At 37.0% G+C, this 27,660-nt stretch overlaps 1 protein-coding gene across 7 annotated transcripts in view; it reads left to right on the forward strand.

The window, feature by feature from the left end:
• The first annotated feature begins 232 nt into the window (after positions 1 to 232).
• LOC149197902 (protein PAM71, chloroplastic) overlaps positions 233 to 27,660 on the forward strand; it is a 297,487-nt gene continuing 270,059 nt past the window's right edge. For 2 of the 7 annotated variants that reach the window (XM_089406029.1, XM_089406027.1), the window contains exons 1-2: positions 235 to 510; positions 15,655 to 15,745. In XM_089406029.1, coding sequence (XP_089262155.1) covers positions 374 to 510; positions 15,655 to 15,745 — 228 coding nt within the window. In that variant the 5' untranslated portion in view covers positions 235 to 373. Of the gene's footprint in view, positions 511 to 15,654; positions 15,746 to 27,660 lie in introns of all 7 variants that reach the window. The other 5 variants (XM_089406026.1, XM_089406030.1, XM_089406028.1 and 2 more) reach the window with 5 other exon arrangements.

The following is a 27,660-nucleotide window of genomic DNA, read 5'->3' on the forward strand; positions in this document are numbered from 1 at the left end:
AGGAAGGTTTTATTTTTACACAACACTCGCGTTATAACCTTGTTGTAGACTTTTCCATCGAAAAAATACAAATATATATTACCATGGGATGTATTGCATTTTAAGCCGCGAAGGCACTCCACGTCTGAACAGGGGTCACGTTCAAGACACGGGGCTCGTTTACTGGGATCATGTTTATAATGCCACGAGGCGTTCTGTATCTTTTCTACGTGGCATAACACTAACAAACCATCACTTATCTAGCCAGTCAAGAGTCTCTATCCTTCTCATCACTAAATTTTAATGTGTTTTTGAATCTGGTCCTTTTGTAGAGAGACCAGATTTTCGTTCGATGAATGCAATTTGAAATAGTTACGAGCTGAGGGAGTTGAATATGGGTTTTCATGGCATATGGGTAACTAACCCGTGGACTTGGACTTGTATGCCATCAGTAATAAGTATCAAGAAGTTCAAATCAACACACACAAATCCTGCAATCAGCTCCATTCAGAGAATGTATTCATTCCAGAGGTACTGTTCTACTATCACTTTTATTTTGTCAGAGATTCAGCGCTTCTCTATGTTTTTATAGCATTGGGTATTTTTATACGTTCCTGATATTTCATTCATATTTACCTTTAAATATAAGTTTAAATGCTGATATTTATATCAACAATCATTAATTATGGAATTAGGAAAAAGGCAAATATGATTTTGTTAGACTAAGTGATCTCATATGGGTGCAATTTGCAATGAAATTAGTTCTTATAGTGAGCCCTTGAGAATAGCATGTGCGCCTCTTGGATGCATTGGGTGGGTTATATCTTTTCCACTGGGTATAAATATAGAGAACCTACTTACCCAAATATAGAAGAGACTCGCAGAACAGTTCACTTGCGGTTTCAAAAATGTTGATATATTCCCTTCATTCCCTTACATGTTAGTGGCGACTTCATTGCTTCTGTAATTTGTCCCAAATGCTTTGGCCTGGAATGAACTTAAATGTGACAGTGTGCGGGATAGAATCTCAATGTCGAGGGGAAATTCCATACAGAAATGTTAGAATACAGACCATGATACTGAAGACAGATGAATCTTACAATTTTATATTCCAAAAGATTGAATGGATATTAGAAAACCATCAACATTGCTACCCCTATCTTCAGATAAAGGGGAGACATGGAATCATCGCTCAAGGCAGCTGCTAATTCTTAACAAGTGATCACGATTCACGTTAACGGAGGTTAGTATTCCAAATTAATTGGTTAGAAACATTCCTTCGTCACAGGGAAGTGGGATATTCCAGTTATGAGGGGAGATCAGGGTTGATAGGTTCGCTGTGTACTGCAGCAATTAGAATTGACACGCTAAGTTGGCCCCATTATGCCTCATGACTATGAATGATGAAAGCCTTCAAGTTCATATAGATTGAGGTCCAATCACAGTCTAAGGTGGCCTTGGTAAAAAAGTCAGAGATTTCTAATTATTATGGGTCTGGCATTATGTCCTTTTTACACAGTTTATGTCTAGAAAGCCCAAGCAACATTATGACTAACTGTGAAAACCTACACACTCAGAAGGCCATAATTTGTTAGGTTTTGCAAAGTTGCCATAGTTGGGAGTACTTGCAAAACATTTTGCAGTGATTCTATACCATGAGGAATTGATAACTATGGCAAGTCATTTTACTAAGCTAATGCCTTGGAAAACCAAATGATGGAGAGAGACCCACTCAATGACAGATGACCAAATCAGATGATTGAGATGACAAAACAAATGACTGCATCGTAAAAGACAAGACTGATGTAGGATGGAAAAATGCCTGAGTGTCAACGACTGTGGCAGTGAGTTGGATTTTGTGCCATGGAGTTTGCAATATGGAGATTGCAACTTCAATAACGTGACTTGGGCATGTGCGATGAGCAATGATGTGACTGGAGGTGTGCAACCAAGGCTCTGATCTGCTGCGACCAGACTTTTGCATGTAAACAATAACTGCATAATTGCTTTGTACTCTTATATATTGTAATGTATATGTACAGATGAATGAAACGCTATTGAGATGTTGCTGAAACGCTGTCAAAACATAAAGTGTTTATATTGCATGTATTGTGATCTGATAACACACATGTATTGACTTCAGTCTATTATGAAATGGTCAACCTGGTTTCCGCTAGTCAATTTTGTGTTCATGATCAGATTTGTAATGTTTATGTGTAATGCATGATGGAATTATGTAAAACTCTTAGTTATCTAATAGATCAATGCAAATTCAGAAATTTCAACTCAAGCTTGAGGTTGTTTTCACTGCGGCGATTAGCAGTTTTGCAAAGGTTCTATAAGATGTTAGAGTGGCACCACATAGGAAAAGTGTCCATTGTCACCTTGGCGCGAGTCCCCATTGTTAGGCCAACTCCTAAAATGCCATGAGAGGCTTTCCCTACACAAAACAAATACTCCACCACAAGATTAATAGACTAATGCCAATCAAATCTCTTGGATGATGGGGTTTAGAAGTTAGTTTAGACAATTGCTAATCTGAAAATCATATCTTATTCCAGAGCAATGTAGAGCAGCAATCAAAACACTAAATAAAATGAAGAATAAACATTGGAAAAAACACAAAATTGAGTTTTAACAGCTGTTACCAATCTTAGGATGAATAATCTTGATTTCACCTTTGGTGTGAGATTGGAAATGAAAATTTAGTTTGCTGTTCTGAATCTGCAAACCTGTGGTTCTGCAATAAAACCAAAAACCAGCAAGATACAACCCACTTTGGGGCATTCCACAAGTTTGAAAATGTTCAAGAAACTTATGGCTATGGGTTAAAGTGTTATTATACTGAAAGATGAATCAAATGAGCCCGCTAGCACTTCAAAAGACTGAGTAATGGGAAATATATTCAAATGTGGAATTTACTACTCAGTTTTGGGGTGGAATGCCTGTTGCCTCAAAATCTAGCATTATTGTGAGAGGAATCACAAGGCAAAGGCCAAACCTCATTGCAACAATGAGATAGATTGCCATTGTCACCTCAACAATCTCCCTGCTGCTCTTTAGTGAAATTTCACCCCAAGGGAGGCTTTCTAGTGATCACCTAGAAGGATATTTATTCTATATTATGTGGTTCAAGGTGATAAGAGCGTAGGCTAGGTATAGATACTTAGTGATGGACAATGGCTCAAGACCTTCCAATAAGGGATAGCACATCACACACCTAGACTAACAAAGGCACATATGGCCTAGGGCTTATTGATATGTAGCAACAAAGAAGTTCCTACGCACATATGAGTCAAAGAAAGGGCTTACTAAAGAAAGGATCAACAAAGGAACAAAGCAAACCCTCAAATTAAGCCTCAAGTTGAAGCCCTATCTAGGGTTAGGGTTTCTAGGGCACAAAGAGGGTGATGATGTCAGCCTTTTTATGTTTCACCATGGAAAAGGTTAGATTTTGATTTAAATGGATTAGCAACGCAAAACTTAGGTTTTATTACCTCAAATGTCCATCCACAAGAGCCCTAAATGAATTTGACCCTACCTAAATGCCCTAGCAGCTTGCCTTAAAAAGCTTAGAAAATAGAAGAAAGGAAAAATATTAAGGCTTTCAAAGTTTTTGTTCAACATCAAGGTTGCCAGTGCCTAATCCTACTTGGATGATGGAGCCTTTAGGGCTACTTCAAGAGATAATGAACAAATGCTTGGGGTAAGGGGGTAAAACCTCTTGTTTCCATTTATATAAACCCCAACTATTTTTTTTTGAGGGGAGAAATTAAATAGGGAAAGCTCAATTGGATGTCTCCTATGGATTTCAAGGACAACAATTATCCAAGATTTTCCATAAACAATTTGCATTTAGACATGGAGCATTAAAAAGCCCTAGCAATAATCAATTACATGTAAAACAATGAAAAATCTGTAATGAACTTACAGTTCTTCCATGAAAAATCCTTCTTTCAATCCAAAATAGACATCTCCAACACATAAGTCAATCTCCAATAGCAAGAGCACCATAAAAATTACATCTCCACAAGTAGCAAGTTCAACAATGGCTAAGTCGAGCTCTCAAGAAGAGACTAAAATCCAAGTTTGATGATGAGAAATAACAAAAGAGTGATTCTCAATATATATGAGGTCTATTACTCACATTATTTGCCTATAAACCCTATGACAAGTTTAATTTTGAGTATGCATCAAGAAAGTGGGTTACAAGCTAACCCAGTAGCTCAAGCCTCATAATAACAAAAATATGCTACAAAAGCCTACATGTATGGGTCGAAACTCTCCTCAAGCATGATGTCATGCCCTCTTTGGGCAATAAAAGTGCATGAAATGGTTTAGGTGAATGTCCTCTTTCATAGCATGATGTGCTATGAAAGTGCATGAAATGGTTTAGGTGAATGTACTCTTTCATAGCATGATGTGCTATGAAAGTGCATGAAATGGTTTAGGTGAATGTCCCATCATCATAATCAACTCCATCCTTGAGAATGTCTCGAAGTGTCAAAACCCTACTTTGGGTGCCTTGCATCATCTTTTAGGGGGCTAGAAGTATGGCATGGAACAATCTCTCGATAGCATTGGGGCTCCAAGTGGTAGTACATGCCCTCCCTTTTCATCTTGGGGATGAACATCATCATTTGGATTTTGGATAGAGTCATACCCATCAAACAGTGTCAAGGCCAGCCTAGGGGTATGTTGGGTCTGCTAGGTACATCATCAAGAATCTCCAACATCAAGCACGAAGAGCTTAGTGTTTCAACATTTGGGGTTGTTCTGAGGAGTCAATCAACCGTCAAAATCATCAAAGTGCCCAACGCCTTACTTTGGAGAGGCAAAACACTACATCTGCGAGGTCATCACTGCTCTTTGGAAGTGTGGTACGACATGGGCATCATGTGTAATGCTCTCAAGGCCTTTTCTCTTCTATGAAGGACCACCTGGCAAAACCATATCAAACTCAAGTGAAAGTTACCAATCATGAGAGACGATGACCATAGAAGCATCATAGTGGACCATACTTAATTGTTATGGGCATTATTGACCATGTACATGTCAACAGTCCAAGAAGCAGAGCATGCAACAGTGGAATAATTTTTTGTGTCATTATCATTATTGTAATCCCAAATTCTGCTTTGTATTGTAAAAATGATTCTAGTATGACTATTAAGCCATGTAAAGCCATGTAACAACACCTAGGTAAGCCTATGATTCTTCTCAGTGGTATCGGAGCTCACTTTCCTGCATCACAATTCCTGTTTCCACTGTGCCACAATTCTTGTTTCGCTGTCACCATACACCCCTCCGCAACACTAATCGAACTCCACGAATTCCTTCCCACCTGCTGATGTGTCCTCTCGTTCTCCTTCCATTGTATTCGATCTCGTGCTTGCCCGTGCGTACATTACACCTCCATTGCCCCACTGTCTGCATACACATCAACTGCTGCAACCATGCCGTTGTTCCCCGTCTACTGTGCCTTCCCCCTTCTGACCCCATCCGCTCTCGATTGCATACACTGCTCCGTGTCCCCTCTCTGCTGTGCCTTCCCCTTGACAACTTCCACAGATCGTACCACTATCAGACCGTGCCTCCTGCATATTGTGGCCACTGCCCGACAACCAACGAAGGCGCACACGCCGTTAAGGGAGGTCGTTGCCCTCGCCATCAAACAGTGTGTCCTTGGTCAAATGTTGGGTCATATGTTACGTGTGCCCCGGTGATACATTACGTCAGACTTGGGTCGATATATGGTCGTTGTATATGGGCGGATTGAAATATAAAGATTTGCATTGAAATATAGTCGAACATAGTTACAAAATAAACTAAACTATAGCTACATTACTCTAGTGCTCCATCGTATAGTCACATTATAAACTAAATTAACAAAATTTAATTAATTTATTTAATTAAAATTATTTAATTAATATTTAATTAATTAAATTGTTTAATATATATATATATATATTTCATTTAAAAAAATGGGTCTACTAAGAAAAAGAAGAACAAAATGGGGAGTAGCAGTGACGATGAAAGGCGAATTTTCTAGTATGTGCAAGCACCTTGACAATGTCGAAAAAAAGTAAGATGAATTCAAAAAGGGCCAAGAGAAGTTAATTAGTAGTCAAAACCAAGTGGAAGATGATATCAAAGAATTGAAGAGCATGATGAGCCAATTTATGGGAGGAGCTAATCTACCTTTTAATCCCTCAGCCACACAAAGTCGCAAGACTCTGAAAGGCGAATTTTTTCAAGTCATGAATTTCCATCGATGCACGAAAAACCACAAAGACCGCATATACAGTTCGAAGGAAGTCAGTACCATACAAAGTTCCCCGACAGAGACTACCTTAAAATTAAAAGAGAGCTACCTAAGTACAACGGTAAGGACCATAAAGGCGCCAAGTATGGGTAAATAAAATGGACGCCATTTTCGGAGCAAACCTGCCAATAGGTGAACAAGAGAAGGTCATGATCGCATCCAACAACTTAGAAGCTGAAGCATATGATTGGTTCCTATGGTGGTCCAACAAATGTGCAACTCGCTCATTCAATTGAGAAAATTTTAAAAACACCCTGCTAAAAAGGTTCCATGACGAAGAAGAAGAAGATGTTTACGAAAAATTCGTTCGCCTCAAACAGAAAGGACCGGTAAGCGAATACACCCACGGGTGGGAAGTATTAGCTATAAGGCAAAGGGGATTCTCAGACGAAGCGCTGCTAAAAATGTATCAATGTGGCCTTAAGGATTACATTCAGGAATAATTAAAACTATATAAACCCCAAACTATTGAAGAAGCTAGACATGCAACAATAGTTATTGAGCGAAAATATGAACTTTAGAAAGTGCCACATGCTAGTAATGAAAAATAAAACAACTACTCAAAACGGAAGTCAATTAAATCATCCTCAGAAAACACTAGTAAGTACGTTCCACTACCAATGCGCAATGGAGGAAAACAACACTCAAATTTTAAAAGAAAAAGGGATGGCAAGTGTTGGACACGCGGAGATAAATATTCCCCAAGGCACAGGTGTACTACACAAAAACTTTACAATTGCGAAGCAGAACAAAAAGAAGAATCTTCGGAGGATAGCTTCGACGAAGAAAACAATGAAGAAAACGAGACCCTTAATCCAGATCTAGAAGAAGAGAATATGCCAAGAATTTCTCTGGCAGCTATCACATGCATAGCTCAACCACAAACATTGAAGCTTAAAGGACATATCAAGAAACAAAATGTTATCGTTTTAATAGATTCAGGAAGTATGCACAACTTTATAGATGTCAATGCCACAAAAAGACTGAACATTTTGCCTATCCTGTAGCAAATTTAAAAGTTATGGTGGCAGATGGAAAACGAATAGATGGAGTAGGAAAGTGCCATAAAGTTAGAATGCAACTGAATGAATACGAAATGGAGTCCAGTTTTTATACGGCCCCTTTAAGAGAAGTAGACATCGTCTTAGGAGTACAATGGTTGCAAACACTAGGGACGTATTCGACAAATCACCAAAATTAGTTCATTAAGTTCAAAATGGATGGAAGGAAGTATAAGCTGTTCAGTTTCCAAGCCCCACCTACCCAAGTCATTTATGCTCAACAAATGAAAAAGCTTATTCGCAAGGGAGTCCTAGCGTTGCATAATGTCAACAGTTAGAGTTATTATTGATGGAAGGGGTTCACCAATAGTCTGAAGTTTCATCCCTAATCCAAAAATATGACGAGGGTTTTCAAGATTTACCGATGAAATTACCCCTTGAAAGGAAAATTGAACATATCATTGAATTCAAACCAGCTTCAACACCAGTAAATGTAAATCCATATTGCTACCCCCATCGTCATAAAACAAAAATAGAATGATTAATACAAGATCTGTTAAAGCATGGAGTCATTACGAAAAGTAGAAGTCCATACGCTGCACCAGTAGTATTAGTTGGGAAGAAAGATGGATCTTGCCAGTTGTGTATAGATTACAGAGGATTAAACAAAATTACTATTAAACACAAATTTCTGATTCCATTCATTGATGAGATGCTCGACGAACTCCATGTGGTAGAATATTTCTCAAAATTAGATTTGAGATCAGGTTACTATCAAATTCGAGTGAGATTAGAAGACGTCGAAAACACTGCATTCAGAAATCACAAAGGGCACTATGAGTTAAGGAAATGCCATTTGGTTTAACAAATGTGCCAGCCACCTTCTAGGCAACCATGAACGAACTCTTCCACCCATACTTGCGAAAATTTGTATGTCTTCTTCGACAATATTCTCGTTTACAGTGAGACATGGATGGATCACCTCAAGCATCTAGAGGAAGTACTTTCTGTGTTAGAGAAGAATCAATTTTACCCCAAGTTATCAAAATGTACCTTTGGGCAAAGGGAGGTTGAATACTTGGGACATGTGATATCTAGGGAGGAGTCAAAGTGGACCCCAACAAAATCAAAGCAATTAAAGAATGGCCCAAACCCAAGAACGTATAAAAACTAAGAGGATTTCTAGGTTTAATCGAGTCTAATAGAATGTTCATAAAAAACTATGCACATTTGACAATGCCCCTGACCAACTTGTTAAAAAAGAACGCTTTTCAATGGAATAACCAGGCAGACGAATGCTTCGAGAATAGAAAATAAGTGATGTCAACCACACCGGTATTGGAAATTCCAGACTTCTCCAAACCATTCATAGTTGAATGTGATGCTTTAGGGTTCAGAATTGGAGCAATATTAATGCATGACAACCATCCTATAGCCTTCGAGAGAAGGAAGCTTAACAAACGGGAAAGCTTGAAATCAACTTACCAAAAGGAGATGCTTGCCATCATACATGCTTTAACTAAATGGTGGCAATACATGCTTGGAATTAAGTTCTCAATCCGAATTGATCACAATAGTTTTCAATTCCTACTTCAACAAAAAACATTGTCCACAAAACAACAAAAGTGGATGGAGAAATTTTCAGCATTTGACTTAGAAATACTGCGCAAAAAAGGAAAGGAAAATGTCATAGCTGATGCACTCTCACAGAAGGATGATGACAACACAACATGCACCGCCTTGGTGGTTTTTCCTGACTGGTTAGACGAAATACAAGCTGAGTATGCCAAAGATTTGGACTATGGCTCTATGATTGAAAATATTAGTCAATATGTCAATTTTGAATGGAAAGACGACATATTATGGTAGAAGGGTAGAATTTACCTAATCCCATCATCAAATTTAGAATGAAATTTCTAAAGGAATCTCACAGTTCTCCCGCAGCTAGGCATGTCAGATTCTTCAAAACTTACTATAACATTCGACAATCATTCTATTGGAAGGGTATGAGTAAGGAAATCCAAAAATATGTCGTGGAATGTGATGTTTGTCAGAGAAATAAGAGTGAAAATATCCCAACCCCTGGTTTACTACACCCATTACATATTCCAAATAAAAAATGGGAGGAAATCTCGATGGATTTCATTGAAGGACTACCTATGTTTGATGGTAAGGACAAGATATTTGTCGTAGTCGACAGACTCACCAAATATGCCCACTTCATGGCAATAAAAAAAACTGACATAACTAAGTAAATTGTGGATGTGTTTTGTAAAAACATTTACAAACTACATGAATTTCCCAAGGTTATTGTCAGTGATAGAGACGCAAAATTTAAAGGCAAATTATGGAAATTTATTTGCCATCAAGCAGGAATATCTCTCAACATGAGTTCGGCTTATCACCCCCAGACAGATGGTCAAACTGAAGTTGTAAATAAATGTTTGGAAACATATCTTCGTTGTTTCGTCATCGAAAAACAAAACAAATGGTCTCAGTGGCTACACCTGGCAGAATGGTGGTACAATACCACCTATCATACTTCAACTAAAATGACTCCTTTCCAAGCCCTATATGGCTATGAACCACCCAGGTGGAAGGATTTTGCGCTACATGATTCTAAGGTACAAGCAGTAAGGAACCACTTAGAAGAAAACCAAAGAATTATTAACTTGTTAAAAGAAAATCTAACAGTGGCATGTAATAGAATGAAGCAACAAGCCGACCAGCACCGCACCGAAAGAGAGTTTGAAGAAGGAGATTGGGTCTTTGTTAGACTTCAGCCCTATAAGTAGTTATCATTAAAACAACAAGGGAAAAATAAGTTATCTCCTAAATATTATGGACCATACCAAATAATCAAAAAAATAAGTAGTGTGGCTTATGGACTGAAGCTACCAGAAAATTGTCGAATCCACAACACATTCCATGTATCAAGTCTCAAAAAAGTATTGGGGCAAAATCAAACAACTCAAATAGAGATACCCGAGACTGACGAAGAAGGAAGGATCATCTTAGAACCTGAAGGCATACTCGCTACCAGAGAGAAGGTACTACGATCCAAGACTATTAAGGAGTACCTTATCAAATGGAAAAAACTACTAGAGGAAGACTCATCATGGGAGACAAAACATTTTCTTCAACAACACCCAACATTGCCTATGCTTTGAGGACAAAGCATTTTTCAGGAAGAGGCAATGTTATGAATTAAATATTCTTTTTTTTTGTTGATAGGGGAATCGGCAACTGGGGCAACCTCGCAACTCGCGTAACACGGGGTCGATTCTGGCCACTACCACTATAACCCCTGGGAGACTGCGCCTACCCCTCTCCACAGCTCCGGGTTAGTCCGGGGGATTTGAACTCGTGACCTTCAGTACGGAGCCCGCCTTTCTAACGAACTTCACCGCAATGTGATTACCAACTCGCCTATCCCCGTGGCGCTGTTATTAATTAAACATTCATAACTATATATATGATAAAATATTAAAATAATAATAAATAAATATTAAATAATAATTAGTAAATAAATTAAATTAAACTAAGTTACCAATTAGTTTTGAAAAGGCATTAGTTCAAAAGGATGTGTCTTTAGGCTCGTGGCCAGTCAACTCCTATAAAGGAGAACCGCCCTAGCCTTGTAAAATCGTCATCAAATATTGAATAAATAAATATAAATTGTTACACACATCAATGTGTCTAAGATTGGTAAACTCCAGTGAACAAGTTGATTGTTTCAATTTCTTTAAGTACTTGGTTGTGATTTACTTCAAGTTAAGATATCAAGTACTTAACAATGCTTAGAAAAGGTAATCTCATCCACAAGACAAGTGCCAATTTAACAAGTGTCAACAAGGTAAGAGATAATCATGATACAATTGCCCAAATGATAATCAACAAGATATATGCTATTAAAGGAAGAGATCACCAATATGCTCAAAGACCCACAATATGAAGCACTTATCCACTTAAGACAATTAGCCAATGATGATTACTCAAAAGAGATAATGCTCTCAGACAATTAGAAGCTTAACATATATCAATATAGCTCAGTGCCAATTATTCAAGAGATGCTCAATTAAATTAAGAAGTCTTCAAGTTAAGGACTCTTAGATCTCAAATGCCAATGTAAAGTTATCATCCACAAATAGATAATGATGATGAAACAAGAATGACAATAATGAAGACACTAGTCACCAAGGTTCTATGCCAATTAGAATGATAGAAACAATTAGATCAAAAGACAAGTGAACTCTTCGATTTATTCAATTAGGCAACCAAAATCATTAGATTATGTGCTTTAGGGAGTGAGCTTATAAGTGAAAACTTGAAATTTATACAACTTACAAGAAACAATCAACAAGAAGGTGCTAGATATTTCATATAAATAAGAGAATCACTTCTCACTTAATAATCATTGCTACTTGTGGATATATATCACTACTTGTTTACTTTTCCTCTCTTGTATATAAAAAACTATGGAAGGATTCTGGAGCAACTTCTTGGGGATAGTATTATGGATGATCTTGCAACTTTCATGGATTTTTATGGCTAGGGTTTATGGATGAAAATGATTTCTTGAGCAAGTTGTCTCTCTAAATATTGTTGGATTTATTTTCGAATTATTATTAAGTGTAATTGTACTTTTCTAGAGGAGAGGGTGCATTCTCTTGGTTTCTTATTGGATAAATCGCTTCTTTAAAAACCCTAAGAGGATTTCTGGTGGAAATTCTTCCCTTGAATGTCATGGATTTTATAAGATACTAGGTGAATCGTCTATGGTTAGTAGTTGACAGTCCTAGATATCACCCTAGATTCACTTACTTTCTCTCAGAGTCTGGTGGAAATTCTTCCCTTGAATTTCTTGGATTTTATAAGATACGTGGTGGATCTTCTAGGGTTAGTAGTTGACAGCCCTAGATATCACCCTAGATTCACTTACTTTCCCTAGAGTCCTTAGTCGACCCCCAATGCCCCAAAACTAAGTAGGCCTAGTCTTCTCCCAATATTCCATCATAAAATCCAAATTTAACCAGTGAAACATGAATCTCCGATCACTTGCGAGTCGCGAGTCAAACTTTGCTCTTCCCTCAAACGATCCAACTCAACTCTGGGCGAGTCAAACTCGCGTTGACCAAGTTTGACTCGTGGTCAACACGAGTTTGACTTGCGACTCATTGATTAATTGTGATTTAGGCAACTAAGGCAACCCTCAACTCGGAAAGCACGGGTTTTAACTTTTAGGGTTCCCACATTTTTCGTTGCATGGTTTAGTTAGGTTAAAAATTAAATGTTTGTCCATAACTCACTTCTCACTGCTCAGGCCCGCAACTCATACGCCGAGAAGGTAATAGAGGCATGGTTTTAGTTAAAGTTTACGTCGCATAATAGAGTCGTACTGTAATAGAGGCATAGTGTGCAATGTGCTCCAGTGTTAGCTTTAGTGTGTGCTCTGTCAGAGATTTCAGTACCAAACCATTATCATATCATTTCAGCAGCAATCAAGAGATTTTAGTTACTACTTTTTAATTGATTAGTATGTAGTATTTTATAAACTTTTAGAAGTAGATGCTTCTGGTTCTATGTAGTCACTGGTTAGGAGTCAGGACTTAGTACTTTGGATCATGTTTGGACTCATAACATATATGAGATACTTATTCATTCATGATCATTTGGACATCTATTGATATTATGCATTGTTTGGACATGGCTTTATTGAATATCAATGAAAAATGTTTTTTTAATTCAATATATGTGTATATCTTTAGTTATTGAATTCACTGAATTTTTCCTGATTTTTTTCCGATCTGATTAAAACTCTTTGCTCTTTAGCCTCGCCGATTTATTGCTGATTTCGAGTCTGGTAATATTGAATTTAACCTTTATTTTGTTGTTTTAGGGTTAAATTAGGGTTTATAACATCTATGCATACATTTTCAGCATACTTAGGCTAGATGTCTAGGTTAGTAATGGATGTGATTGGCTTAGAATTGATCTTACCATCATATTTTACATTGCTGATTTATTTTACAGCCCTTATAGGGCTAGATGTCTTGTTTCCAAATTCCTAGGGCTGTTATAACTATAAGCATTGGTTTGCTAAGCCTTCTAAATTGACTTAGTTCCTCATATATTCAAATATGAAAATTGCATTGATTAACCACTTTATCCTTACCTTGAATATTATATCTCATTGGTAGTATTTTGAGTAGTTAGATAGGTGTTCAAAACTTCAATCCCTTCTTGCTTTCAGAACCCTAAAAGTTACTAGGGAAGCCTATCTCGTGTGAAAGTTGTAACATTTTCATGTTACACTGGTTCTGGGACCTTGGAAAGGCTCTGTACTAATGCTTTATATTTTGTGATAACAGGGTGTAGAAGTTGTGAAGAGTTTGATGTACCCCATGCAAGACAGAAGGGCATCACAAGAATGAATGCCCGATGTTAGTCGAAATTGCTCTTGGACCCTTTTTAATAGACCTCTCCACTGCAACTTATCCTTATTGTGATGTGTGTAGGACCTTTGGACATTGAACACATGTATGTGCACTGTTGCAGTGGTACAGGAAGGTTATTGTCTCAACTTGGTGTGAATTTTGTAAGTTTCCTACACACAAGCCGTCGTCAAGCTATGGGAGCAAAGAATTAATATTTACCTCCTTTGCACCCAGTGGAATCTGTGGTAAACCTTGGAAGAGCTTGCAGTGTGGATTTAGATGTTTATTTGGGGTTAGCTAGGTCATGTCGTAAGCCATTTTCCACATCCTCCTAATCTCCTATGTTGCTATTATGGTGAAACTCATTACGTGGAAGATTCCCAAGCTTGGATGGAGTGTGTCATTGAGAAGAGGGGAATAACAACCAATTTGGTTTGAATTGGAGGATGAGAAGTAGGAACTATTTCAAGCGGACAAAATGGAGCTGAAACGTTACAACACATAGAGGAGTGAGAATTGGAGTAGTCTTTCAGCATCGGAAGAGATTGGTTTTGTCTGATATGACCTGACCATATACAAGGAAGGAGATCTGTATATAATGTTGCTCTTGGGATGGATTGGCATGTAAGAGATTTGTTGGTAGGCGTGGGGATTGAAATTTTGAGCTGCACTATAAAGGCTTGACATGAGCTTGCAAAAGATATCCTTGGCAAAATTCAAGGATCTATTTGGTGGATGGGAGGAGGCAACTCAACCAATGGTGAGCGTAGAACAATTGGTAGACCTAATCAACTGAATGTTTGATCTCTTGCTCAAATACCTGGGGTTAAGATGGAAATTTGAAGTAGAGGAAAGTAATAAGAAGGCCAAGTAGTGAGAAAGAGAAGCTAAGGAAACCCTAATCATCTTTGACAGCAATCTACGACTTCATTGGAGACAACTCTTTTTGGTACTCATTGATTGCAAATGAAAATTACTTTTATGTATACAGACCTGGAAGGCTGTACATACTAGATGGCAGCATGTCATAGATGTGATCTCGCAAGACTCATTAAACCTCCATTGAAGGGACAGCTCAGGTTTCGTTTGTCAGCAATGGACGACTTCAATGCTCTGTTTTATTTGGGCCATTTTTGTAATTCTTTACATAGGTAGTTAATCTAGGCTTCCTCCTTTTGTACTAGAAGTATACTTTATTAATGCAAAGCTCTTACATACAAGCAAAGTTGTGGCAAGTTGTTTAGCCATATGGAGGAGAAAAGGCACAATAAATGCTCCTGGAACATCTAAACAAGGAATGCTTTATGCCTTTGAGTGAAAATATGAAGCTTCAGAATTCAGATGACAAATGGCTGTGAGAACAGATATGGACTACTGTATATTGTCACTGTGTCTCTCCATTTTTAGTCAACATCCCTTATAACCTTCATTGTAAAGGGAATTTGATGATAACCTATCCTAAGCATTGGAGTGATGAAATATGATGGCTTTCTTCAATAAGTGTACAAAGGACAAAAAATTTTTGTGCTCGCTTTACAAGGCACAATGAACACTTGACATGTGAAACTGTGCTTTTCTTGTGTATTTGTAAGATTTCATACTAGGGACCTTGCTACACTTCTCTACTTAGATTCCATACAATGAATATTACCGACCAACATTTATCCTTTATCTTTAATTCATGAGTAATTGTTCACTTTCTTTTAAAAGTACTATGTCAAGCTTTAGGAAATTCTAGCTTGCCAATTATAGATCTTGCTGATATGTTCCTGAAATTTAGACTTCAAATTACAACAACAATCTGTGGGAGAGCCAAGTCCATAGGGTCAAGACACAGGCCTTTGCTTTGTTTTCTCTGCTGAATAAACATAATTTAATTGTATTACTGAATGACAATGGATATATTGTATTGTAGGTATTCCTACAGATCATCACGGCATATTAGACAGGATGTGGAGGAAGGGTTGCAACCACTTAGACGGCCATCTATGAATATAATAGACAATGTATGTTTTGATTAACTGTCTCTCTTATTTTTCCACTCGTTTCCCTCTTTTGATGATTGTTTCTCTTTTTTATGCATAAAAGTGATGCAATATTATTATTGTCCTTCGAAAGAAATCCCTGTTAAACTTTTGGGCACTTCCCTACATTCCGAGGAGGGTACCCAGCGTAAAGTGGGCAGCATAGACTTAATATTATCATTATTTTCCCTTATTCCAAGGATTTTGTAAAAGTGATTGTATTATTATTTATTACTATTATTTTCCTTTGAAATAAATCCCTATTAAACTTCAGCACTTCTCCCCCATTCCGAGGATGGTACCCAGCATAATGTGGGCAGTATAGACTTAGTGCACCTAATCCCATGGGAATCAAACTGAGGACCTGCACAGTGCACTAGATTACCAGCAACATCCTGGAAACAGTGGCGCCAACTGCTTGAACTAACCGATGGGGCTGAAAGTGATTTTATCATGGGCTAAAGCCCAAATATTTACAGACAATATGAAAATTTATTTTTGTTGGCTATTCTCCTCATTTTCAGCTTGCTATTGCTAACATTAAACTATTGATTTCTGCTAAGAGGTGTGTATATCTGTGCTTTTCCCTTTCACATTATATATGATGAAAATACAGCAGGGAAGATTCAAAGTTGCAAGAACATACCCAACATGCAGGCTTCATAACTAATAAACTTTTTACCAGCCCTTGATAAAAACTAAACAAAGCAGCAAGAAGGCTTCATAAAAACTATAGTTTTGCCACCCAAATCAGCTGCCTCTCCATCCTTATGTTCCAGTTTAGGTTCCCTTACCAATTTGAAGGCTTTCCAAGGTGTCACCAAAGAAGATTTCTGCTTACTAGCACACTCCAGATTTGTTTGATCCATGGTAGATACCTTGATTTTGTTTATTTTCGTCCATCCTGAACTGCATAAATATATAGCATTTGCTTTCCAACTATCCCATTCTGCCCTCCAGTAACTTGCTCAGTTCACTCTCAGCTCCCTCCATTCCCAATCCCTTGCTGCTTCTAGTGACATTTTTCCTTTATATGCTCTATTCCTTTCAGCAGACTGAGCATCTTAGAAAATATTTTTATTTCCTTGTGAAAAGAAATACCAAACCGAGCAAGGAGGTCCTTCGTTTCTATTACCTCCAAGAGAAAACTTTTTTCCCAGCCAGTAGCCCTATGTGATCTACAAATATCTAGCATCAAAGGCCCTCCATTGATGCTCTAGATAGTGTTTTGTGACATCTAGCTTATCAAATGAAGGTGGGTCTTATTACCGCTCAAACTAGCAGGGGTCCTAGGAGGGGATCATATAGAGCAACTACTAGGTCGAGGGCAACAATGGAGCAATAGCCCACTGTCACCTCAGCTAAGGCTTCCCTTCTCTTTACGGACTTTCACCTATGGGAGGAGCCCTAGTATAGTCAATGATAAAATAAGGAAGTGATTCCTAAGCCTATTCGCAAGAGAGACTCAATTAAAGGGGTTGCTTACTTTAGAAGCGTTGTCACGGTGCGTAGACATTTTGTGCAACAACAACTCAGATCGGGGGCTATCACACTGATTCCCAATCACTCTGTTTGAGTTGTCTCCCAATAATAGACTAAGGGGGTAGACCCTATGGAAATGGAATAAGGAAAGATCGGTTGAGAACCAACCAATTAGGGAGATACAACAAAGCAACCAATACTTGTTTAGATTACGTAAGATTTTAAAGGATTCAATTTAATTTGAGGAAAATGATACCAGTGCCTTGTGGAGTCAACTATCTTGCGGAGGAAATAAGGTTCAAGTAAAGGATGGGAAACTGCCGCTGAATGACTTGACTGTCTGATATGCAAATGCAAATTAAAGCTATGTGAAATGCATGGACTTGGTTAATTTTAGTTAAATGAGGACTTAAAATTATTTCTGGAATATGTCTTAAATGTTATCTAACTGAAGGCTTAGAAAAATGGTGATCTTAATGTGAAAACAAGTACTTATACCGACAATGTAAAATATAAAATCTGCACAAGTAATTACTGAAATGTACAACACAACACAACTAAAATGTAAAATGCTGGAAATAAAATATTTTAAATTCAGAAATCCATTTGTATGAAGTATTCAATCAAAGATCATTGGATGCATAAGTAAAACTAGATTAGTCTTACATGCGTGAGCATGTAACAACAAATGTACTTCAGAATTTAGACTAAGTGTTTAAACTTAGATTACATCAATGAAATATTAATCTAGTAATCTGCTCTTAAATCAAGTGTTAATGGCAACAATATATTCTAAAACAACAGTTTTGTAACCATACAATATTCAGATTTTTCTATGTATAACAACATAAACTTTTAAATGACAAACTGATATCTACAATTCAGAAAATTTCTGAGTTTAATTATTTCCGATCTACTGATGTAAAAACTCAGAAATAAATTATTGAACAACCATGAAATAGTGTTCAAAATTTGTAAATTAGCATGCAAATAGTTACTGAAGATAACTTCTATTTCTTCAATTGTACAACAGTAAAAATGTAAATTGAATCTACTACTACCCTCTAGCTAATTGCAAATCTATGCTAGTATTAACTTTTCTTTCAAAATGAAATGAGGAAAGGTTAGAGGGTGTGCACCAGTCAACCCTTAGGGGCTTGAAGACACTTGAAGATATGCTGCCCGAATCACTGAAAATCCTCAACTCATAATTTTTTTGTGAATTTTTTTTTGTTACAAATTTGTTAAATTTTTTAGGGAAATTTATGGAGAAAATTTAGTGATGAAGGAGGGTGAAGAAAGGGAAGCTTGAGGGGAGGCTGAGAGGAGGGAGAGGGAATGGAAGCCAAGAGGTGAGGGCCGAGAGTGAAAGGGAGGAGGGCCAGGGGTGAGGAAGAGTGGAGGCCGTGAAGGGATGGAGGAGGCCGTAAAGCAGGTCGAGGAGGCAGGTCGTAAGGCAATGAGGGAGGCCAAAAAGAAATGGAGACTGTGGAGGGATAAGGGAGAAAGGGAAGTGGAGGAGAATGGGTGAGGAAAGGCTGCTGTGAGCCTTGAGGGAGAGGTGAAGATGCCGAGAAAAGGAAGGGAAGGCTGAGAGCAAGGAGGGAGGCTGAGAATGAAGAGGGGAGGTCGAAAATGGAGGGAGAGAGGCCAAAAACGAAGGGAGGCGGAGAAAGATGAAGGAGATGGCCAACATAGGGCCTCCAGGCCCTAAAAACAATTCGGCCACAATCCTCTTGAAATTTCTCTTTAACCTGCAAACAAAATGGGGATGCCCTCCAAGGCCTAGATTTGTCTTTAGAATCCATAAAAATCGCCCGCAATATTCAAATTTGTCCCTGCACAAACAAAAGAGCTCAAACCCCAAAACATGTACATACAAAAAATATGAAATACCCAAAATCCCATTGAATTGGAAATTTGATATTTACAAATCTACAATAATATTCTATAGATCTAGAAGATTTGCGGATAAAAGCCCTCTATTAGCCAGATTTAAACAAATTTTGCACAAATTTAGAATTAAATTTGAAATTTTAAAGAGGCACAAGCCTAAGAAAAACCCTGCAAGTAAAATATTCTATAAAATGACTTCAGAAATTAAAAATGACAGTGGGCTCTTTAGATTCTGTAAACTGAGAGTTAGTTGGCCCAGCTGAGGACTTCCCCAAATGTCCAATTCCTGAATGATAACTTCTGCACACTTAGATCTGATTGTTAGATTAATAGAGATTTAAAAATGATCATAAAATTGTCAAGAAATAGAGATACCTGCTACTTCTATCAAATCAAAATGATATTCTAAAAACCCAGAAATCTGTGCAAGATACCTGTACATAGATCAATCCTCAAAGTCTATCAACCAGGAAATGTAGATAAATCATAAAAGCAACAAAGTATTAAGAACAATATTACCACATAAATCTGAAAGAGGAACACCACGGTTTGAAAGCCCAAAGTCTTTGCGTTTTATTAACTAGGAAAAAGTTACAATAGATTTCTTAGAGCAAGTACACGATTGAAAAATTGGATCCAAATAATGGAGAGAGACCTCTCATTTATAGAAAAATTCTCCAACGGTTAGTTGGCTTGATCCCCGTCAAAGCAGTCTCAACCGTTGATGAAGATCAAATGATTTTTTAATCATCGCCGTTGAAATAAAGTTACTTTTTGAGGAAATTCGAATTTCAATTTCAATTTCCTTTTAATTAACTCAAAAATGATTATATTGAGTTAATTGCCGCAAAAAGTTGACTTTGACTTAACTACTATGGCCCAAGGGTTCAAAATATCTTGAAATTTTCAATATTCCCTTGGCCAGGGACCTCCAAAAATTAAAAACTTTAAAACCCACAAATTTTAAATGTTGGAGAATTTAATTTTTCCTAGGACCTAAATTAATTAAATTTTTGGCTTTAGCATTTTAATTTATTTTAGCCAGAAATTTTAATTAATTGACTCATGAGGATATTATTAATTTTTCCAACCCTCTAATATTTAACCATGGTGTCTAACTATGAGAGACCATGCACTAAATATTTTTTACATGAAATATTACATTTCTAACCCATGAAAGGGAAACACCTGTTCGTTATAGACTTTCAATAATTATCCATTTCTGTGACACAAAATATGATCTAGTACGCTAAGTGACTTGTAGTAAAATAATCTAACCAAATAGTTAGAATTATTCCTAAATCACTTTTACAGAGACTCGATAAATAACACTCGGACTCATTTAAAATCCTGACGACAAAATCCATCTTACTTTGGGTTGAGGCTGGAGGGAAGCGCGAAAAAAAAGTGTACAACGATGGGGTAGTTGACATGGAGTGGTCAATAAGAAGCAAGGTGATGGGCTCTCTAAGAAGGGATAAGAGGGATTTTGAGGATAGGGTTTGGGAGTATGCCTTGTTAAGGAAGACCCTAGTCTCAAAAGGCGATATGGATGCTTGGATTCTAAGTGATCTTTGTGGAATTGGAGTCAACAAGTTGCGTGACCACAAAAGGCCAAGAGGATCCGAAATAAATGTAAGTGCAAATGATGACAAAGTTAGGTAGTTTCAAAGAGATATAATAATGATCATATGCTTCAATGTGAGAAATGTAACCACTTATAACCAAGCTTTATGAAATGTCACTTCAACACAAGGCTACAAGATTACAATAATAGATCAATGAAGCAGTTCCAAGATTGCTGAATGAAACAATAATGATGATGACAAAAATGATAATAAAATCTTTAGTTATAGTGTTTGTTAGAATGTTCTTCACTTATGAGATATAACAATTAGAACACGGAGAACCTTAAGATTACACAAGCACAATTATAATCAAAATAGATGAGATTGCTAACAATGATCGTAGATGATGGAATGCAACAAAAAATCAAACCATGCAATGCAACTATGAAATGAAATTATTCAAGAGAGGAAATAGAGATGGTTAGTGACCAATTAGTAAGCAAAGGTTATCCTTGACAAGATCACAAGAGAAGAACCAAGAAAAATCACCAATCTGCTATCTTTCTAGCTGTCCAATGCCACAATATCAACCTCAAAAGATGCACCAGACTTCAAATATACCACTTTCAAGAAGAGATCATCCTACTGCAGCCACTGTCAATGTAGATCAGTTCACTGTTCAACCAAGGTCAGTCACCAAAATGCAAGGAACAAGATCCAAAATACTTGTTAAACAATTACTATGATTCTTATGTGATAATTTTAGTGTTTTTAGCTTATTATTATTGGTTTTCAATGTGTGATTAGGCTCTACAATGTAATGATTCAGCTCTGATCTCCTTGGACACTCTGCAATAGGTCATAATGGAGGAAGATCAAAGCCTTAAAACCTTGCGGCCTTCCCTTGATGGTTGATATATCAAGTCAAGTGCCCAAATGCTAATTTTTAGGCTTCAAACCAGCGATGTATCCCTTCTAGACTTCCACACTACCCCTGCAACCACAGTATGTTAGTTTTGAGTGTTGGAATTTCTAAGTCTAACTGTTAGAAACCCTTCATGTACTTTCTGATTTATTTCTGCCTACTTGTTCTGATTAATTAACAAGTTATTTACCATGTAAATACTGAAAATAAATACAAGTACATGCTCAACACATTACAGATCATCAACTGAAGGAAACAAAACAAGCACACAAGTGACACCGTTGTTTTTGGACCAATGTTCCCAGAAAACCCAATGTGGGAAAACTAGTGCAACTGTCTGAGGGTTTTATTATTATGCAGTTTTTGAATACACGCTGGGTGCCAAAACCGGCTCACCCAACAGAGAATAATCTCGGCAGTAGTACCTCTCAGTCGGAGATAGATATTCCGGCTAAAACCCCGGATAAACAATCCCACAGCTCTCAGCTCCTAATCTACCCCATGAAATCTCCAACGTCTGCCTCTAGGGACTGCGTCAACCCTTTCTGGCCCAGCGTCTGCCCAATGTCACCCTAACTCGGCCTGCGTCAGCCTTTGGAGGCACTGCGTCAGTCCTTAGAGCCTCCGCGTCACCCACGCTGGCTCTTTGAGGCACTGCATAGCTCTTTGCTGCCTCTGCGTGGGCCCTGACTGGCTCTGCGTGATCCTCTAGCTGGCTCTGCGTCCCTCTCTCCTAGCTTCTGCGCTGATCCTCTTGGTACTACCTCTGCCTCTCTGCTTTTGTATCCACTGCCCCTCAGCTGCAACTCTGATCACTCCTTCGATTTCCTCAGCAAACCCTGCCCTAGAAAATCGAATTCTTGATCAACTCGGTGTATTTTCCAAGTGACTCTCAAGCCTCCTCTTATACTTTTCACGTTGACAAATCAACGGCCGAGATTAAGTCCCTAACCAACGGCTAAGATTAATTCAGGTTTGATCCATGACTTTTGGACCCTTCTAACACAATTTTATATTAATTCACAATAATATTTTATTTTCCCTAAGTTTAGACTTAGGGACTCCATTAAAAATATTAATTATTTCAATATCTCCCAAACTGTTTAGAATTTGTCCAAACCATTTCTGGGTATTGGAGATCTCATGTGTTTTAGCCTCTCCACTAATTTTTGTGGCTAGAGCACATTCGATGCTACCCCAAATCAACACTGAGATGAAATAAGGTTAGGAGCAGACAATAAGAGGCTTGCATCTAGGCTATATGAGACCACTATGGCTTGTTGCTAGCCTTGGGAAGACCCTCCAAGCGATCAGGCCTCAAACCAAGCACACAAAACCCTTGCAATGAGGGTATAGACCTGCAAGAACCCCACCAATCAGCCCTAAAATGATATGCAATAAGAACCAGACCCTAATAGGTCTGCGACTAAGGGAAAAAAGGCCTCTAGGCCTTGCAACCAAGCCTAGAGGGAAGCTTTGAGGTATTTAATGAGTACCAAGTCCAAAATCAAAGAGAAAACCCCTGCCAAAAGGAAACGCTAGTCCTGCAATCAAGCACAGTTAGTACGAACAAATTGAATGAGCCCTTAGATGGGTCAGAACCTGCAAAAGCAATTTCCCAAATTAAAACCAATATCAAAACCTTTGCAACAATTTTACTAGGTCTACAAACAAGGTGAATTAATATGAGGATTAGATTCAACAGTCTTGTGAGTCCTCCAACCCTTGTGGCTAGGGCTAGAAAGGTATCCAAGTGATTAAATCCCAAACAATGATGAAACCCTTTGCAAATCATTTGGAGGAGGCCTGCAAAACCCATAGGCCAGTCTTCAAATGTTATGAAATGATGCTTCGACCCTAGATCAACTTATGGACAAGGTAATCAACCTCTTAAAGAATTGCGAATAGGCACAAAAAGGCCAATTAGGCCTGATCCCTACCCACTCTGTTCTAGCTATCTCCCAACAATAGGCTATGGGGGGTAGTCCCTATGGAACATAGAAATGAAAGACAAGTTGGAAAACAATGAGTCCGGGAGACACAATTGAATGGCTTAGCCACTTGGTTGATTTAGGAAGCTTCTAGAGATTAGGTTTAGTTATCAATGAAACCAATGCTTTATGGAGTCAACTTACTTGCTTTATATCAATTAAGGACCAAATGACTGGATGAACAACCACTGCTTGAATGCTTAATTAATCTATATGCTGTGCAAATCCTAAGGCCCAGGTGAAATGCAAGAATCTTGGTTACTTTTAATTATATGCCTATTCTAGATGGTTCCTTCCTCTTAACTATTTTGGAACTAGCCTCTAAAGTAGGTTGTGGGATAGAAACCAACGGGAAACAAGCAGAGGCTTGATTAATGATACCTCCCCTTGTGTTCTAACCACCCGATGCCTCTGGCGCTGCAAAGATTCTGGCTCTGACGACTCCAAGGTCACCGTGTTAACAACTAAAGAGGTGCTAGGCTCCTCAAGCTAGGTGAGAAAGGTTGTCCTAAATGTCTCTCAACCAAGTTTATGCTTGGAGGTAAATTATTAGATGCAAGAATATTCTTGCAATGATATGCAAATATGATGAGTGAGTTTTGAGTTAAGATTGTTTATGTGATTCAAGTACCTCATGTTGATTATCTTATAACAAAAGTACTTAATAATATATTGAAAGAAAATATTAAACAAGACCAAGTGCTCAATGATACGAGTGCCAACAACCAACAAGAGATCTTCTTACAATAATTTCACAAAGATATTGACCAACAAGTGATAACAATGATAGAAATTTAGGAAACTTAGAGCATTTATCTAATTAGTCTATGATTTCCAATACAAGATGCCAATGACTAAAATTTAGCTCAAATCACTTCAACCATGAATAATTATGAATTGTAAAATTTTCTTACCCAATTTTAGAGACTTGTATGTGATTTGTTATCGCTGCAACCTTGTATTCAGAGGTTTGCAATTTTATATCAACAATCAAGAAGTGATGCAAGATGCCAAAGATAAGTTAGAAAATCAATGCATTTAACTTCCAATGATATTCACTTGATTATAGGACTGCTTAAGCACTATAGATTAGATTTATTATGCTCAGATCAGACCTCAAAATGATGTATATCAGATCTGTAATAACTTAGAAAATCAGTGATTCAGTCCTTAATAAACCAACAAGGTACCTAAATATTAATGCCAAATAAGCTCCAATGATTAGCTAATCAATTTAAGTGATTTTTAGATGACCTTTAGTCAATCTTGATGATTCGTATTTAGTTTATATGACTTCATAAATGGTTGTAGCAAACATATCAGATTTAGAAATTGCCCAACAGTCTTCAAAAAATAACTTATATGCAATCAATTTAACCACAAGATTAATGTTCAATTCCTTAAGCGACTTGTTAATGAATTTAGGCTTATTTTATGCCCTGAATACACTGCTGTAACAATTATATCAGACCTGAAACTTTCAGATCGAACCCTTGCAATTTCAAATCAGACCTTGAAAATTATATGACAACCAACATACAGAAATAAATTTGATATATCAAAGCCTTAAAATTTATTTTGATGTCTTGTATGAGCTATTAACTTAATGTGTGGATTCTTTAGGCTTGTATTATGATGATTATGCCATTATTATTTCAATATATCAGATTTGATATAAATTATGCAATCAATTAAAATGAGAGATGAAGGCAATAGAAACAAACCCCAAGGCCTAATGGCCTATGCCAAATTTGGAGATATGAGATAATCACTCCTCAACACTCGCACTCACAAAATGTTAGCTCAAAACCCAAAGATCAAACCTTTATGACTGCTGCAATCACAAATTATTAAAGATAAAATGCCAATCCCTTGAATAAACCTTGGTTTGCATTGAGATCTAGCCCTTGTAGGGCTTACGACCTTCTTAATGCTTGCAAAATAGGTCCCAAACACTAACCTTTTAGGTTGAGTAAGGGCTAGGGCCTTCGGAAAATGGGTTTCTTCCCCAATTTGAAAATAAGCAACCTGTAAAAATGGGCTCGAAAACCCTAGACGTCTAGGGTTTTTAAGAGTTGGAAATTTCAGAAGTTTACTCATTTGTTTGATCCCTTGAGAGATTTCACTTGTATAAATAAAAAACAAATTTCCCCAAAAAAACCAAATATATACAAAAATAAAATAAAAGCCCCAAGAAATTATATATAAGAAAAAATTAAAATGCAAAGGGGGAGTGAAATTATTTGCATAATAGAAAATACAAGGTGAAAGGTTAGTATATATAGACACAAATTAGAGAAACTATTTTCAAATTTTGAATGTGGGATAAAAACTTTACAAGTAAAATTTGAATTTCAAATTAAAAGTTAAATCTAATTAAAAAATTTAAACTACAAAATTAAAACTTAAATCAAATAAATATTTACAATTTTGAAATCTAAAAATTATTTACAAAATAAAATAAATCTAAAGAATATTTACAAGTATGCTAAAAACCGCAAAACATAAAATTTAAAATAAAACTCCAAACCCAATAATAATTTACAAGTTATATACAAATATACAATGCTTGGAAATAAATACTTTTGAGTAAATAATTTTTTAAATGATGAATAATGGCCATAGATCAGACGTGTTTTGAAAGTTATGGTATTGCCCACAACCTTAGCGAAGTAAGAAAACCAAACAAGATTCTCGGAGCCCAAACAAGGTCGGATTTCCTCCAAAGTCTGTGAACTTGGAGCCCAAGGGCTGGGGAACCTGCAAACTCTATATATTTTTTTCAAGAAAACTTGTTAGACATATGACGAATCAAATCAGCTAAGACCCAAAATCTACCAATATAATGTTCTGAACTTCTTATCACCATCTAATGAATAAACAAAATTTAAAATTTTAAGCACAATATAAGAAAGCACATACCCAACACATACCACAAATCATCGGAAAATGAACACCATGAACTGAACCCCAAAATCTTTTATTATGATATTCCAAACGTTCCCAACAGATCAGTGGAACAAAACCAGCATTACAAAATTACATAGACTAGAGTCGGAGCTTTCATCATGAATTGAGAAGCAAAATGGCCTCTAATTTATAGATAAATCCGTAAAGTGGAAAAAAAAACGGCTAATTGGCTTGATCCCCGTCAAAATAATCTCGAACGTTGATAAATATCTGATCATCTTTTAATCCCCACCATTGAAAATAATTATTTTTGATGAATTTTCGAATTTCTCATAAAACCCATTTTTTATTAGTCCAAAACTAATTATTTTGAACTAATTCCCTCAAAAATTTGATTTTGAATTAACCACCAAGGTCCAAGGGTCCAATTTTTCTTGAAATTTCTAATGTTCCCTTGGTGGGGGACCTCCAAAAATTAATTTCTTTTAGATCCACAAATTTTTTCATTTGGAGAATTCATTTCTCTAACATTTTAATTTTGACTCTAAATTAATTAATTTTTTGGCTTAGGATTTAATTTTATTTTTGCCAGAAAAATTAATTAATTGACTGATGAGGGAATACATTATTTTTCCGCTCTCAATATTTTAGCCATGGTTTCTAAGTATGAGCAACTATGCACTAAAATAATTTTTACATAAGATTGTACAAATTCAACCCTCAAAGGGAGAATACCTATTCGTTATAGACCCTCACAAAACTTACCCAATTCTGTGACACAATATGATCTAGTAGACCAAGTGATCTGTAATAAAATTATTTAGCCAATTAGCTTGAACTATTTCCAAATCACGCTTACAATAGACTCGACTAAAACACTAGGACTTATCTAAGACCTTGACAATAAATTCCACACTAGCTTTGGGTTGAGGCTGGCGGGAAAAACTCTGCCGATCATCTGTGTTTAGAAACATAGATAATCAGTGAAACGAAAAACCTCCTAGGATGAAATTTGTTGGCAAAATCATAGGCTTACCTAGGTTGTTACATAATTAACGGTTGTACTAGCATCATTTACATTACAAATTTGCAGAATGGGTTTACAATGACATAATAATCTGCTGG

This window comes from Pinus tabuliformis, chromosome 2_2 (genome assembly GCF_031772625.1).
Source record: "Pinus tabuliformis cultivar Carrire ecotype Pingquan chromosome 2_2, CPIR1, whole genome shotgun sequence".
NCBI classification, from domain to species: domain Eukaryota; kingdom Viridiplantae; phylum Streptophyta; class Pinopsida; order Pinales; family Pinaceae; genus Pinus; species Pinus tabuliformis.